This window comes from Pristiophorus japonicus, chromosome 12 (assembly GCF_044704955.1).
Source record: "Pristiophorus japonicus isolate sPriJap1 chromosome 12, sPriJap1.hap1, whole genome shotgun sequence".
In the NCBI taxonomy this organism is placed as follows: Eukaryota; Metazoa; Chordata; class Chondrichthyes; family Pristiophoridae; genus Pristiophorus; species Pristiophorus japonicus.
The window spans coordinates 100,491,519-100,503,867 of record NC_091988.1 but is presented as its reverse complement, the minus strand read 5'-3'; the positions used below and the strand labels follow the sequence as shown (position 1 = coordinate 100,503,867).

Sequence of the window (12,349 nt, the reverse complement as noted above, 5' to 3'; positions counted from 1 at the left end):
CGAGGGCGGGGGCGAGCGGCTGAGGCGAGCGGCCGAGGGCGGGGGGCGAGCGGCCGAGAGCGGGGGCGAGGGGGCGAGTGGCCGAGAGGGCGAGCGGCCGAGAGCGGGGGCGAGGGGGCGAGCGAGCGGCCGAGAGGGGGCCAGGGGGCGGGCGAGCCAGAGCGGGGGCCAGGGGGCGGGCGAGCCAGAGAGGGGGCCAGGGGGCGAGCGGCCGGGGGCCAGGGGGCGGGCGAGCCAGAGCGGGGGCCAGGGGGCGGGCGAGCCAGAGCGGGGGCCAGGGGGCGGGCGAGCCAGAGCGGGGGCCAGGGGGCGGGCGAGCCAGAGCGGGGGCCAGGGGCGGGCGAGCCAGAGCGGGGGCCAGGGGCGGGCGAGCCAGAGCGGGGGCCAGGGGCGGGCGAGCCAGAGCGGGGGCCAGCGAGCCAGAGCGGGGGCCAGGGGGCGGGCGAGCCAGAGCGGGGGCCAGGCGAGCCAGAGCGGGGGCCAGGCGGCCGAGCGCGGGGGCGAGCGGCCGAGGCGAGCGGCCGAGGGCGGGGGGGGGGGGCGAGCGGCCGAGAGCGGGGACAAGGGGGCGAGCGGCCGAGAGGGCGAGCGGCCGAGAGCGGGGGCGAGCAGCCGAGAGGGGGCCAGGGGGCGGGCGAGCACTTGCGGGGGCCAGGGGACGGGCGAGCACTAGCGGGGGCCAGGGGGCGGGCGAGCACTAGCGGGGGCCAGGTGGCGGGCGAGCACTAGCGGGGGCCAGGGGGCGGGCGAGCACTAGCGGGGGCCAGGGGGCGGGGGAGCCAGAGCGGGGGCCAGGGGACGGGGGAGCCAGAGCGGGGACCAGGGGGCGGGCGGCCGAGTGCGGGGTGGCGAGCGGCCGAGGGCGCGAGTGGCCGAGGGCGAGCGGCCTAGTGCGGGGGCGAGCGGCCGAGGGTGAGGGGCCGAGAGCGGCGATGCGAGCGGCCGCGAGAATGGCTGAGAGCGGGGGCCAGGAGGCGGGCGAGCTGCCGAGAGGGGGCCAGGCGGCCGAGGGCGGGGGCGAGCGGCCGAGGGCAGGGGCGAGCGGCCGAGGGCGAGCAGCCGAGAGCGGGCGGGCGAGCGGCCGAGAGGGGGCCAGGGGGCGGGCGAGCACTAGCGGGGGCCAGGTGGCGGGGAAGCCAGAGCGGGGGCCAGGGGGCGGGCGAGCCAGAGCGGGGGCCAGGGGGCGGGCGAGCCAGAGCGGGGGCCAGGGGGCGGGCGAGAGCGGCGGGGCGAGCGGCCGCGAGAACGGCTGAGAGCGGGGGCCAGGGGGCGGGCGAGCTGCCGAGAGGGGGCCAGGGGGCGGGCGGCCGAGGGCGGGGGCGAGCGGCCGAGGGCAGGGTGGAGCGGCCGAGGGGGGGGGGCGAGGGGGCGAGCGGCCGAGAGCGGGGGGGAGGGGGCGAGCGGCCGAGAGCGGGGGCGAGGGGCCGAGAGCGGGGGCAAGGGGGCGGGCGAGCTGCCGAGAGGGGGCCAGGGGGCGGGCGAGCCCGAGCGGGGGCCGGGGGAGCCCGAGCGGGGGCCAGCGGGCCCGAGCCAAGGGGCGGGCGGCCGAGGGCGGTGGCGAGCGGCCGAGGGCGGGGGCCAGCGGCCGAGAGCGGGGGCGATCGGCCGAGAGCCGGGGCCAGGGGAGCCAGAGCGGGGGCCAGGGGAGCCAGAGCGGGGGCCAGCGGGCGGGGGAGCCAGAGCGGGGGCCAGGGGGCGGGCGAGCCCGAGCGGGGGCAGGTGAGCCCGAGCGGGGGCCAGGGGGCGGGCGAGCCAGAGCGGGGGCCGGGCGAGCCAGAGCGGGGGCCAGGGGGTGGGCGAGCCAGAGCGGGGGCCAGGGGGCGGGCGAGCCAGAGCGGGGGCCGGTAACCAGAGCTGGCGAGCCAGAGACCGAGTTTGTGGGAGGGAGGGAGAGAGACCGAGTTTGTGGGAGGGAGAGGGAGAGATCGAGTTTGTGGGAGGGAGAGAGAGAGAGCGTGGGAGAGAGAGAGAGAGAGAGCGAGAGAGAGAGAGAGAGAGAGAGAGAGAGAGAGAGAGAGAGAGAGAGATAGAGATAGAGATAGAGACCGACAACTGGTGGGGAGGCGATGGAAGTGAGCGCGAGGGTCGGGGGGTGGGAGAGAGAGAGAGAGAGAGAGAGAGAGAGGGGGGGGGAAGAGAGCGAGAGCGAGGGGGGAAGGGAGAGAGAGAGAGAGAGAGAGAGAGAGACACACACAAAGAGGGGAGGGGAAGAGAGAGAGGGGGGGGGGGTTGGTGCGGGGAAGAGAGACCGAGGAAGGGGAGAGAGACCGAGGTGGTTGCGGGCAACAGAGAGACCCACTTTGGGGGTGGGCGGGGGCAGGGCGAGAGAAACCGATGTTGGAGGGAGAGAAACCGACCGGGGGAGGGTTAGAGATTGAGTTGGGGGGGGGTAAGAGAGACTGAATGGGGGAGGGGGTGGAAGAGAGAGAGAGAAAAAGCGAGCGAGCGAGACAGAGAGAGAGAGAGCGAGCGAGCGAGAGAGGAGAGAGCGAGCGCGAGAGTCGGGGGGGGGGGGGGGGGAGGTGGGAGAGAGAGAGAGAGAGAGAGAGAGAGAGAGAGAGAGACAGAGCCCGAGCGGGGGCCAGGGAGCGGGCGAGCCCGAGCGGGGGCCAGGCGAGCACTAGCGGGGGCCAGGGGGCGGGCGAGCACTAGCTGGGGCCAGGGGGCAGGCGAGCCCGAGCGGGGGCCAGGGGACGGGCGAGCACTAGCTGGGGCCAGGGGGCGGGCGAGCACTAGCGGGGGTCAGGAGGCGGGCGGCCGAGTGCGGGGGGGCGAGCGGTCGAGGGCGCGAGCGGCCGAGTGCGGGGGCGAGCGGCCGAGAGCGGCGGGGCGAGCGGCCGCGAGAACGGCCGAGAGCGGGGGCCAGGGGGCGAGCGGCCGAGGGCCAGGGGGCGGGCGAGCCCGAGCGGGGGCCAGGGGGCGGGCGAGCACTAGCGGGGGCCAGGGGGCGGGGGCCAGGGGGCGGGCGAGCACTAGCGGGGGCCAGGGGGCGGGCTAGCCAGAGCGGGGGCCAGGGGGCGGGCGAGCCAGAGCGGGGGCCAGGGGGCGGGCGAGCCAGAGCGGGGGCCAGGGGGCGGGCGAGCCAGAGCGGGGGCCAGGCGGCCGAGAGCGGGGGCCAGGGGGCGGGCGGCCGAGAGCGGGGGCCAGGGGGCGAGCGGCCGAGAGCGGGGGCCAGGGAGCGGGCGAGCCAGAGCGGGGGCCAGGGGGCGGGCGAGCCAGAGAGGGGGCCAGGGGGCGAGCGGCCGAGAGCGGGGGCCAGGGAGCGGGCGAGCCAGAGCGGGGGCCAGGGGACGGGCGAGCACTAGCTGGGGCCAGGGGGCGGGCGAGCACTAGCGGGGGTCAGGAGGCGGGCGAGCCCGAGCGGGGGTCAGGCGAGCCATAGCGGGGGCCAGGGGGCGGGCGGCCGAGTGCGGGGGGGGCGAGCGGTCGAGGGCGCGAGTGGCCGAGGCAAGCGGCCGAGAGCAGGGGCCAGGGGGCGGGCGAGCACTAGCTGGGGCCAGGGGGCGGGCGAGCACTAGCGGGGGCCAGGGGGCGGGCGAGCCAGAGCGGGGGCCAGGGGGCGGGCGAGCCAGAGCGGGGGCCAGGGGGCGGGCGAGCCAGAGCGGGGGCCAGGGGGCGGGCGAGCGAGCCAGAGCGGGGGCCAGGGGGCGGGCGAGCCAGAGCGGGGGCCAGGGGGCGGGCGAGCCAGAGCGGGGGCCAGGGGGCGGGCGAGCCAGAGCGGGGGCCAGGGGGCGGGCGAGCCAGAGCGGGGGCCAGGGGGCGGGCGAGCCAGAGCGGGGGCCAGGCGAGCCAGAGCGGGGGCCAGGGGGCGGGCGAGCCAGAGCGGGGGCCAGGGGGCGGGCGAGCCAGAGCGGGGGCCAGGGGGCGGGCGAGCCAGAGCGGGGGCCAGGGGGCGGGCGAGCCAGAGCGGGGGCCAGGCGAGCCAGAGCGGGGGCCAGGGGGCGGGCGAGCCAGAGCGGGGGCCAGGCGAGCCAGAGCGGGGGCCAGGGGGCGGGCGAGCCAGAGCGGGGGCCAGGCGGCCGAGAGCGGGGGCCAGGGGGCGAGCGGCCGAGAGCGGGGGCCAGGGGGCGAGCGGCCGAGAGCGGGGGCCAGGGGGCGGGCGAGCCAGAGCGGGGGCCAGGGGGCGAGCGGCCGAGAGCGGGGGCCAGGGGGCGGGCGAGCCAGAGCGGGGGCCAGGGGGCGGGCGAGCCAGAGCGGGGGCCAGGGGGCGGGCGAGCCAGAGCGAGGGCCAGGGGGCGGGCGAGCCAGAGCGGGGGCCAGGGGAGCCAGAGCGGGGGCCAGGGGGCGGGCGAGCCAGAGCGGGGGCCAGGGGGCGGGCAAGCCAGAGCGGGGGCCGGGCGAGCCAGAGTGGGGGCCGGGCGAGCCAGAGCGGGGGCCAGGGGGCGGGCGAGCCAGAGCGGGGGCCAGGGGGCGAGCGGCCGAGGGGGGGGGGCGGCCGAGAGCGGGGGCGAGCAGCTGAGAGCGGGGGCAAGCGGCCGAGAGGGGGTCAGGGGGCGGGGGAGCCAGAGCGGGGGCGGGCGGCCGAGTGCGGGGTGGCGAGCGGCCGAGGGCGAGGGGCCGAGAGCAGCGGGGCAAGCGGCCGCGAGAACGGCTGAGAGCGGGGGCCAGGAGGCGGGCGAGCTGCCGAGAGGGGGCCAGGGGGCGGGCGAGCGGCCGAGAGCGGGGGCGAGCGGCCGAGGGGGGGGGGAGGGCGGGGGGGCGAGGGCGCGGGCGAGCGGCCGAGAGCGGGGGCGAGTGGCCGAGAGCGGGGGCGAGCGGCCGAGAGCGGGGGTGAGCGGCCGAGAGCGGGGGCGAGCGGCCGAGAGCGGGGGCGAGGGGGCGGGCGAGCGGCCGAGAGGGGGCCAGGTGGCGGGCGAGCACTAGCGGGGGCCAGGGGGCGGGCGAGCACTAGCGGGGGTCAGGGGGCGGGCGAGCCAGGGCGGGGGCCAGGGGGCGGGCGAGCCAGAGCGGGGGCCAGGGGGCGGGCGGCCGAGTGCGGGGTGGCGAGCGGCCGAGGGCGCGAGTGGCCGAGGGCGAGCGGCCGAGTGCGGGGTCGAGCGGCCGAGGGTGAGGGGCCGAGAGCGGCGATGCGAGCGGCCGAGGGCGAGGGGCCGAGAGCGGCGGGGAGAGCGGCCGCGAGAACGGCTGAGAGCGGGGGCCAGGAGGCGGGCGAGCTGCCGAGAGGGGGACAGGGGGCGGGCGAGCCCAAGCGGGGGCCAGGCGGCCGAGGGCGGGGGCGAGCGGCCGAGGGCAGGGGCGAGCGGCCGAGAGCGGGCGGGCGAGCGGGCGCCAGGGGGTGGGGAAGCCAGAGCGGGGGCCAGGGGGCGGGCGAGCCAGAGAGGGGGCCAGGGGGCGGGCGAGCCAGAGCGGGGGGCAGGCGGCCGAGTGCGGGGTGGCGAGCGGCCGAGGGGCCGAGAGCGGCGGGGCGAGCGGCCGCGAGAACGGCTGAGAGCGGGGGCCAGGGGGCGGTCGAGCTGCCGAGAGGGGGCCAGAGGGCGGGCGGCCGAGGGGGGGGGGGGGGGGCGAGCGGCCGAGAGCGGGGGGGAGGGGGCGAGCAGCCGAGAGCGGGGGCGAGGGGCCAAGCCCGAGAGGGGGCCGGGGGCGGGGGAGCCAGAGCGGGGGCCAGGGGGCGGGCGAGCCCGAGCGGGGGCCAGCGGGCCCGAGCCAGGGGGCGGGCGGCCGAGGGCGGGGGCGAGCGGCCGAGGGGGGAGGCCAGGGGGCGAGCGGCCGAGAGCGGGGGGCGATCGGCCGAGAGCGGGGGCCAGGGGGCGGGGGAGCCAGAGCGGGGGCCAGGGGAGCCAGAGCGGGGGCCAGGGGGCCGGCGAGCCCGAGCCAGGGGGCGGGCGAGCCCGAGCGGGGGCCAGGGGGCCGGCGAGCCCGAGCCAGGGGGCGGGCGAGCCCGAGCCGGCGTGCCCGAGCCAGGGGGCCGGTGAGCCCGAGCGGGGGCCAGGGGGCCGGCGAGCCCGAGCCAGGGGGCCGGCGAGCCCGAGCGGGGGCCAGGCGAGCCAGAGCGGGGGCCAGGGGGCGGGCGAGCCAGGGCGGGGGCCGGCAACCAGAGCTGGCGAGCCATAGACCGAGTTTGTGGGAGGGAGGGAGAGAGACCGAGTTTGTGGGAGGGAGAGGGAGAGACCGAGTTTGTGGGAGGGAGAGGGAGAGACCGAGTTTGTGGGAGAGAGGAGAGAGAGAGAGAGAGAGAGAGAGAGACCGACAACTGGTGGGGAGGCGATGGAAGTGAGCGCGAGGGTCGGGGGGTGGGAGAGAGAGAGAGAGAGAGAGAGAGAGAGAGAGAGGGGAGGGGAAGAGAGAGAGGGGGGGTTGGTGCGGGGAAGAGAGACCGAGGAAGGGGAGAGACCGAGGTGGTTGCGGGCGACAGAGAGACCCACTTTGGGGGTGGGCGGGGGCAGGGCGAGAGAAACCGATGTTGGAGGGAGAGAAACTGACCGGGAGAGGGTTAGAGATTGAGTTGGGGGGGGTAAGAGAGACTGAATGGGGGAGGGGGGGGGAAGAGAGAGAGAGAAAAAGCGAGCGAGCGAGACAGAGAGAGAGAGAGAGCGAGCGCGAGAGTCGGGGGGGGAGGTGGGGGAGAGAGAGAGAGAGAGAGAGAGAGAGAGAGAGAGAGAGAGACAGAGAGCCCGACGACGGGGGGAGGAGAGAGCGCGCAAGGGTCGGGGGGGCAAAGGAGAGAGAGAGAGAGATAAAAAAAGGGGGGGGGAGGAGAGAGAGCGCGCCCGAGTTTTGGGGGATTCGGGGTGGGGGGGGAGGGAGAGCGCGAGGTGGGGAGGGAGAGGGCGAGAAGGGAAGAGAGGCACTGAGGGGGAGGGGGGGGGGGAAAGAGACCAAGAGGGGTGATGGAAAGAGTGTGATCGGGGCGTTGGGGGGGGGGTTGGGGAGGGCGGCGAGAGAGACACCGAGTTTTGGGCGGGGGGGGGGGGGATGAAGAGAGCGAGAGACCAACCGAAGATTGAGAGAAGGGACGGGCGGAAGAGAGAGAATGAAGGGAGGGGGGAGAAAAGAGAGAGAGAGAGCGAGAGAGCGCGACTGAAGGGGGGAGGGGTGGGGAGAGAGAGAGAGCACGCCCAACGGCAAGAGAGACAGAAAGAGGGAGTGCGCGCGAGGGGAGGGGGGCAGAGCGCGAGGGAGAGAGAGACTGACTGAAGGGGGGATGGGGGAGGGGAAGAGAGAGAGAAAGAGAGAGAGAGAGAGAGAGAGAGAGAGAGAGAGAGCGAGAGCACGCGCGAGAGCAACTGAAGGGTGGGGGTGAAAGAGAGAGAGAGCCCGACGATGGGGGGAGGAGAGAGAGAGAGTATAAAGAGAAGAGAGAGCGTGAGGGAGGGAGGGAGAGAGACTGAAGGGGGCGGGGGGGGGGGAGAGGTGTACGAGAGGAGAACGCCAGCGTGGAAGAAAGACACCATGAGGGAGGAGGCAATAGGTGAGACACAGGAGAGACAGAAGGGAGAGATGAGTGTAGAAGAGAAAAAGCAATGCAGAGGGGGAAGAGGATAAAACCGGAGCGGTGAGAGATGTGTGAGTGGAGGGGGTTTTGTGGAATAGAGAAATTAAATAGGGGAAGGGAAACGCAAAACACAGAGCGGTGAGCGAAAAAAAAGACGCAGAGGGGAGAGTGACCACGGGATGGGACGCTGAGAAGATTTGAGACAGGCACGCACCAGCGGGGAGAGTCGCACACAGATGGCGTGACAATGCAGAGTGAAGGGACACACACACGAACACATGGGGTGAGAGATGCACGAGAAAAATAAGGCCGGGGGCGGGTAGAAAGAGACCCGAGACCCCAATGCAGGGAGGGAAACCTGCAGATGGGGAGGGGGCAGGGGGGAGAGGAATGTATTAGGAAAATTGGAGGGGAAATCCAAGCACAGGTAGACAGACAGCAAGAGGCAGAGGCGAGAGAGATACGAATGAAAAATGCCAACATTCCAAAAGGCGAGAATGACACGCAGAGGGAGACAACACAAAGGGGGATGGAGAGCCATACAAAACAGGGAGAGACACACACACACACACACAGGATAAAGGACACACAAGAAGGCAGGCAGAGATGCTCACTGGTGTGGAGGAGAAGCACTTGCATGAAGGTGAGTGAAGGCTTAATCAAAGGCAGAGGCAAATATGTACCTGAGGAGGTGAGCAGCCTCATGTGGGAAGGAAGGCAGGGTTGAAGAGGAAACTAGGGCACAACAGAGCGCAGAGGTGAGGAAAAACAGGTGAGTTATAGTTCACAAAAAAGGACGGAAATGGAGACATTATTCGGAGACGCACAGGGAGGTGGGCAGGGTGCAGAAACTTGCAGAGGTTCTGAGGAGCACAAAAGACTTGAGTTACAGACCACCCAAAAAGAGAAACCAGTACAAGTCATATTCTTGAAAATCTGAAAATTCTTACACCCCTGAATTCAATTTGCCTAAAAATAAATTGCTTACAGAATCATTTACCTTGGTTTGCGGTTTTATGCGCTACAATTTACTGGAAGACTTACGAATAAATGAATCAAACCCGCGTTTTTATATTGTCGCGTGCCCATCAACTGCTGTCATTAACAACAATGGAGCTCGGAGCACTGTGGGGCAATACTGATCACTCTCACTCTGCACTTTTAACGGTCGAAAGTGTGAAAGAAAAGTCAAGGACAGAACAGAATTAAAAATACAACGTTAGACGCAGTTTTACTGACAATTCAGAACTTTCTTCATACAACCAATATTTTTTTTTAAAAAACCAAACAAATGAAAGGTCAAAGTTCAGCACTGGCCTAAAATTCCACTTGGAAGGAATAAAAGGGCTATTATGGTAAATGGTAAAAACAGACTACAGAATTAGACAACTAAAAGTTCTGGTGCAGACACACATTTGTTTGGTTTAGCAATCATTGTCCCAAAGACACTTGAACTGAATTGGCAGTCCCAACAAGAGGAGTTACACTTTATTTGAGGCGAAGCAGTGTCTCTCAGACAGAGTCCCGTACTATTACCACAATCAAATGCTCTTCATCCACTTTCCCCAATGTCCTCATGGCGGTCTGCAGGAACTGCTGGGAGAAGACGCAGGGCGGGAAGGCGTACAGCATGCCAGCATTGTCCTTGTCCTTCGCTCCGCCAATGGGCAAGCTGATCACCCCCGCCGCCTGCTTCTGCTTCAGGTAGGACACCAGATTGCGCAGGAGCCGCTGCTGCAGGCCGAGGTCCACTGGCACTGCCCCGTCGCCCCCCTCGGCCCCCTGGGGGGCCTGCACGGCGAGTAGCACCGCGTAGCCGTCAGGGCTGCCCTGCTTGATGCGGCGGGTCACCTCGTCCAACTTGGGCTGGTCGAGTCGCAGGCGCTGCGCGATCTTCAGCTGGGAAACCCGGGCGCCGGAGGCGGAGTCCTTAAGGAGGGAATGGGTGATGGCGGCGTCGCCCTCGAGGGTGAACATGTTGGTCGGAAAGCAGCTGTTTTTTAGCACAAGGACGCCATGCCAGGCGAGCGTCAAGGCCTGGGCAAACTCCAGCAAGTTGGCTGGCTTCTTGGTCTCGGGTTTGGGAGCCTCGATACTGGCTTTCGCCTCGGGCTCGATCTCACTAGTTCTGTGGTTGCGCTCGCTGCTGTCTTTCTTTTTCAGCTGCGGGAGCTCATGGACATCGGAGAGCACCTTGTCCTCGGTGGGTGGGCGCCGGTCGTCTGGGGGTGCGGCGGCCTGCTCCTTGTCCGCCACACCGTCCGCCCCGCGGGCATCGCGGCCCCTCTTGTCCGGGCTGGGCTCCAACGAGCCCCGAGGCTTGGCCCGCGCCCGCTCCTCGTAGGGCGAGTGGACGGGTCGGGCGCGGTCGTTGGACAGGCTCCGGCGCTTGCGCCGCTCCTCCCACGGCTTGGCGACGGCGCCGCGGTCGTTCTCCCGCTCGCTCGGCCAGCGGTCCCGGCTGCGGCTGCGGACAGAGGCAGCGTAGCCGTCGGCGTTATTGCGGCGCTCCGGGGCCTTGGCCGGGCTACTCCAGTCGCTGTCGAAGTTGCGCTCCCGCTCGTGATACAGGGGCAGCGGCAGGGGCGGGGTGCGCTCGCGGGCCCCCCGGGCCTCCCGCTCCAGGCTCCGGTGCCGGCCGTAGCCGTCCGGCAGCAGCTCGTAGTGCACCGGCAGCGGCACCGGCGGGTACGGCTGCTGGTAGCGCGCGTCCTCCACCTTGGCAAAGTCGACTCGGAGCCGCCGGTCGGGCCCCCCGAGGGGAAAGCCCCGCATCTGGGCGCAGGCGGCCTGCGCCGCATCCAAGCTCTCGTACTGGATGTAAGCAAAGCTGTCGCCTTTCACATAGTCAATGGTGCGAATGCTGCCAAAGCGGTCAAACTCCCTGGCCAGGGCAGCCAGCGAGGTCAGGGGCCCCAGCCCACCCACCCACAAGCGAGTCGTTGGGTTCGCTTTGCCATATCCGATTTTAACATGGTTCCTGCCGATCACCCGGCCCGACATGGCCACCTTGGCTCGGTGTGCCATGTCCAAATTTTGAAACTTTAAGAACCCGTAGGCACCTCCTTGCCCCCTGGGAGGGCGCTTGATGACTACCTCCTCGATGATGCCATACTTCTCAAAAGCACGCCTCAAGTCGCTCTCTGAAATGTTGTGGTCCAAGTTGCCGATAAACAAATTCCTGGTGGCCCGCTTGTCATCCTCGGGCATCAAATCGTCCTCTTGCACGGGGTAGCTGTAAGCCCGCCCCCGCTCGTCGTAAAGCCCGTAATAATCTAGCGACCGCTCCCGCTCCCTCGGAAGCGGGACCGCCTCGATGGGATAATTAGCGTGTCTCGTCCTCTGTTCTCGGAGGGCGCAGGCCCCCGGCGACAAAGAGCGCTGCCGATACTGGTACCCAGTGTGGATGGGCACGTAGTTGACCTCCGGCGGGGTGCAGCTCCTTCGCTTGGGGTAGACCGGCTCGATTTTGAGGGGCCGGTCATAGAGCACCAGCCGGCCCTTGGCGTGCCGCGCCTCCTTGGCGTCCTCATGGTGCCGGAAGTGCACGTAGGCCAGCCGGCCCCCCTCGGGGGTGTGGGTGGCATTGACGCTCACCTCGCCAAACTTCTTGAACTCGTGGAAGAGGCCGTCCTCGACCGCCTCGTCGGTCAGCTGCGAACCCAGGTTGCTGACCACTAGGGTCTTGTACTCCAGGCCGGCGGGCCTGCTGTTGTCGCCCTTGTTCTTCGGGGCAGAGCTGGTCCTGGCGGAGGGCAGCCTGGCGGGCTCATGGTGGTGGTGGTGATGGTGGTGGTCCCCCCTCTCCTCCCTACGGCTATTACTGTTGGATTTCTCCCCCCCACCTCCTCCTCCTCCTCCTCCCCCTGGCCTGTCCCGGCTCCTACTTCTACTGCGGCCTGGGTGTTTGGTGCTGAGGCCGGCCTTGTGGTAGGTGCCGCCGCCGCCGCCTCCCCGGCCCCCGTCACACTCCTCGCGTCCACCCCGGCTCTCCCGCTCCCTCTCCCGGGGTCTCTTGGCCGACCTGCCGCCGCCCGGCCCGCTGCCCGGGGCCGAGCCGGGGCTCGAGTCGCGCTCGCTCTGTCTCTTCATGGCCGGCCGGCCGGCCGCCTCCCTCCCACCGGCTCTCGGGCTTCTCCTCACCCCGAGCCCGCGCTAGGCCGCCAGCCTCTCTCTCTCCCCCTCCCTCCCACCGGGGGAACCAGGCCGGCCCCGCTACCGCTCAGCGGCCCACCGCCCGGCCCAAAGGAGGCAGGGCCGCGGCCCTGCTCCGCACAGCCCCCCTCCCCGCACAAAGGCGCCGCCGCCGCCGCAACCGCCGCTCACAGGCCGAGCTCGCCGGCCGCCATATTGTCAGAGGAACCCCTCTCCGCCGAAAGAATGCGCGCCCGCTTTCCCCTCCCCCCCCAGCCTGCGCTCTACCTCACCGCCACCCTGCGCTCTACCTCACCTCGCCGGCACTCTGCCCAGCTCGGGCGGCGGCACACAGATTTTGTCGATGTCATTACGCTCGCTGTCTCTCCTGTGCGCCGCTGACGTCGCCTGGCTGGCCCCAGAGCAGCAGCGGCTGAGGAGCTCGAGTGTCCCCAGCAACGAGCAGGCCCTCCCTAGCAACCGGACTCCCAAGCATAGGGAGCTGTGTAGGCTGGGTCATTGAATATATTTAATATAGACAGATCTTTGAGCGATAAAGGGTTATGGGGAGTGGGCGGGGAAGTGGAGCTGAGTCCATGATCAGATCAGCCATGATCTTATTAAATGGCGGAGCAGGCTCGAGGGGCCGAAAGGCCGACTCCTGCTCCTATTTCTTGTGTTCTTGGCTGGCCTCCCACCGTGAACCCTTCGTAAACTTGAGCTCATCCAAAACTCAGATGCCCATGTCCGAACTCGCACCAAGCCCTGCTCACCCATCACCCC

General features: G+C 70.5%; 2 protein-coding genes across 2 annotated transcripts in view; both read right to left on the bottom strand.

Annotated features, from left to right (window-relative positions):
* The window catches only part of LOC139276825 (basic proline-rich protein-like), an 8,230-nt gene extending 2,181 nt beyond the window's left edge, over positions 1–6,049 (bottom strand). Inside the window, exons 1-2 of the mRNA XM_070894823.1 lie at positions 4,915–6,049; positions 755–1,854 (exon numbers count right to left, since the gene is read on the bottom strand). Coding sequence (XP_070750924.1) covers positions 755–1,854; positions 4,915–6,049 — 2,235 coding nt within the window. The remainder of the gene's footprint in view (positions 1–754; positions 1,855–4,914) is intronic.
* A 2,603-nt stretch (positions 6,050–8,652) lies between these two features.
* rbm15b (RNA binding motif protein 15B) lies at positions 8,653–11,795 on the bottom strand. Its single transcript, XM_070894963.1, has one exon. The coding sequence runs from the start codon at positions 11,522–11,524 to the stop codon at positions 8,945–8,947; it is 2,580 nt and encodes an 859-aa protein (XP_070751064.1). The 5' UTR covers positions 11,525–11,795; the 3' UTR covers positions 8,653–8,944.
* Positions 11,796–12,349: the final 554 nt, after the last annotated feature.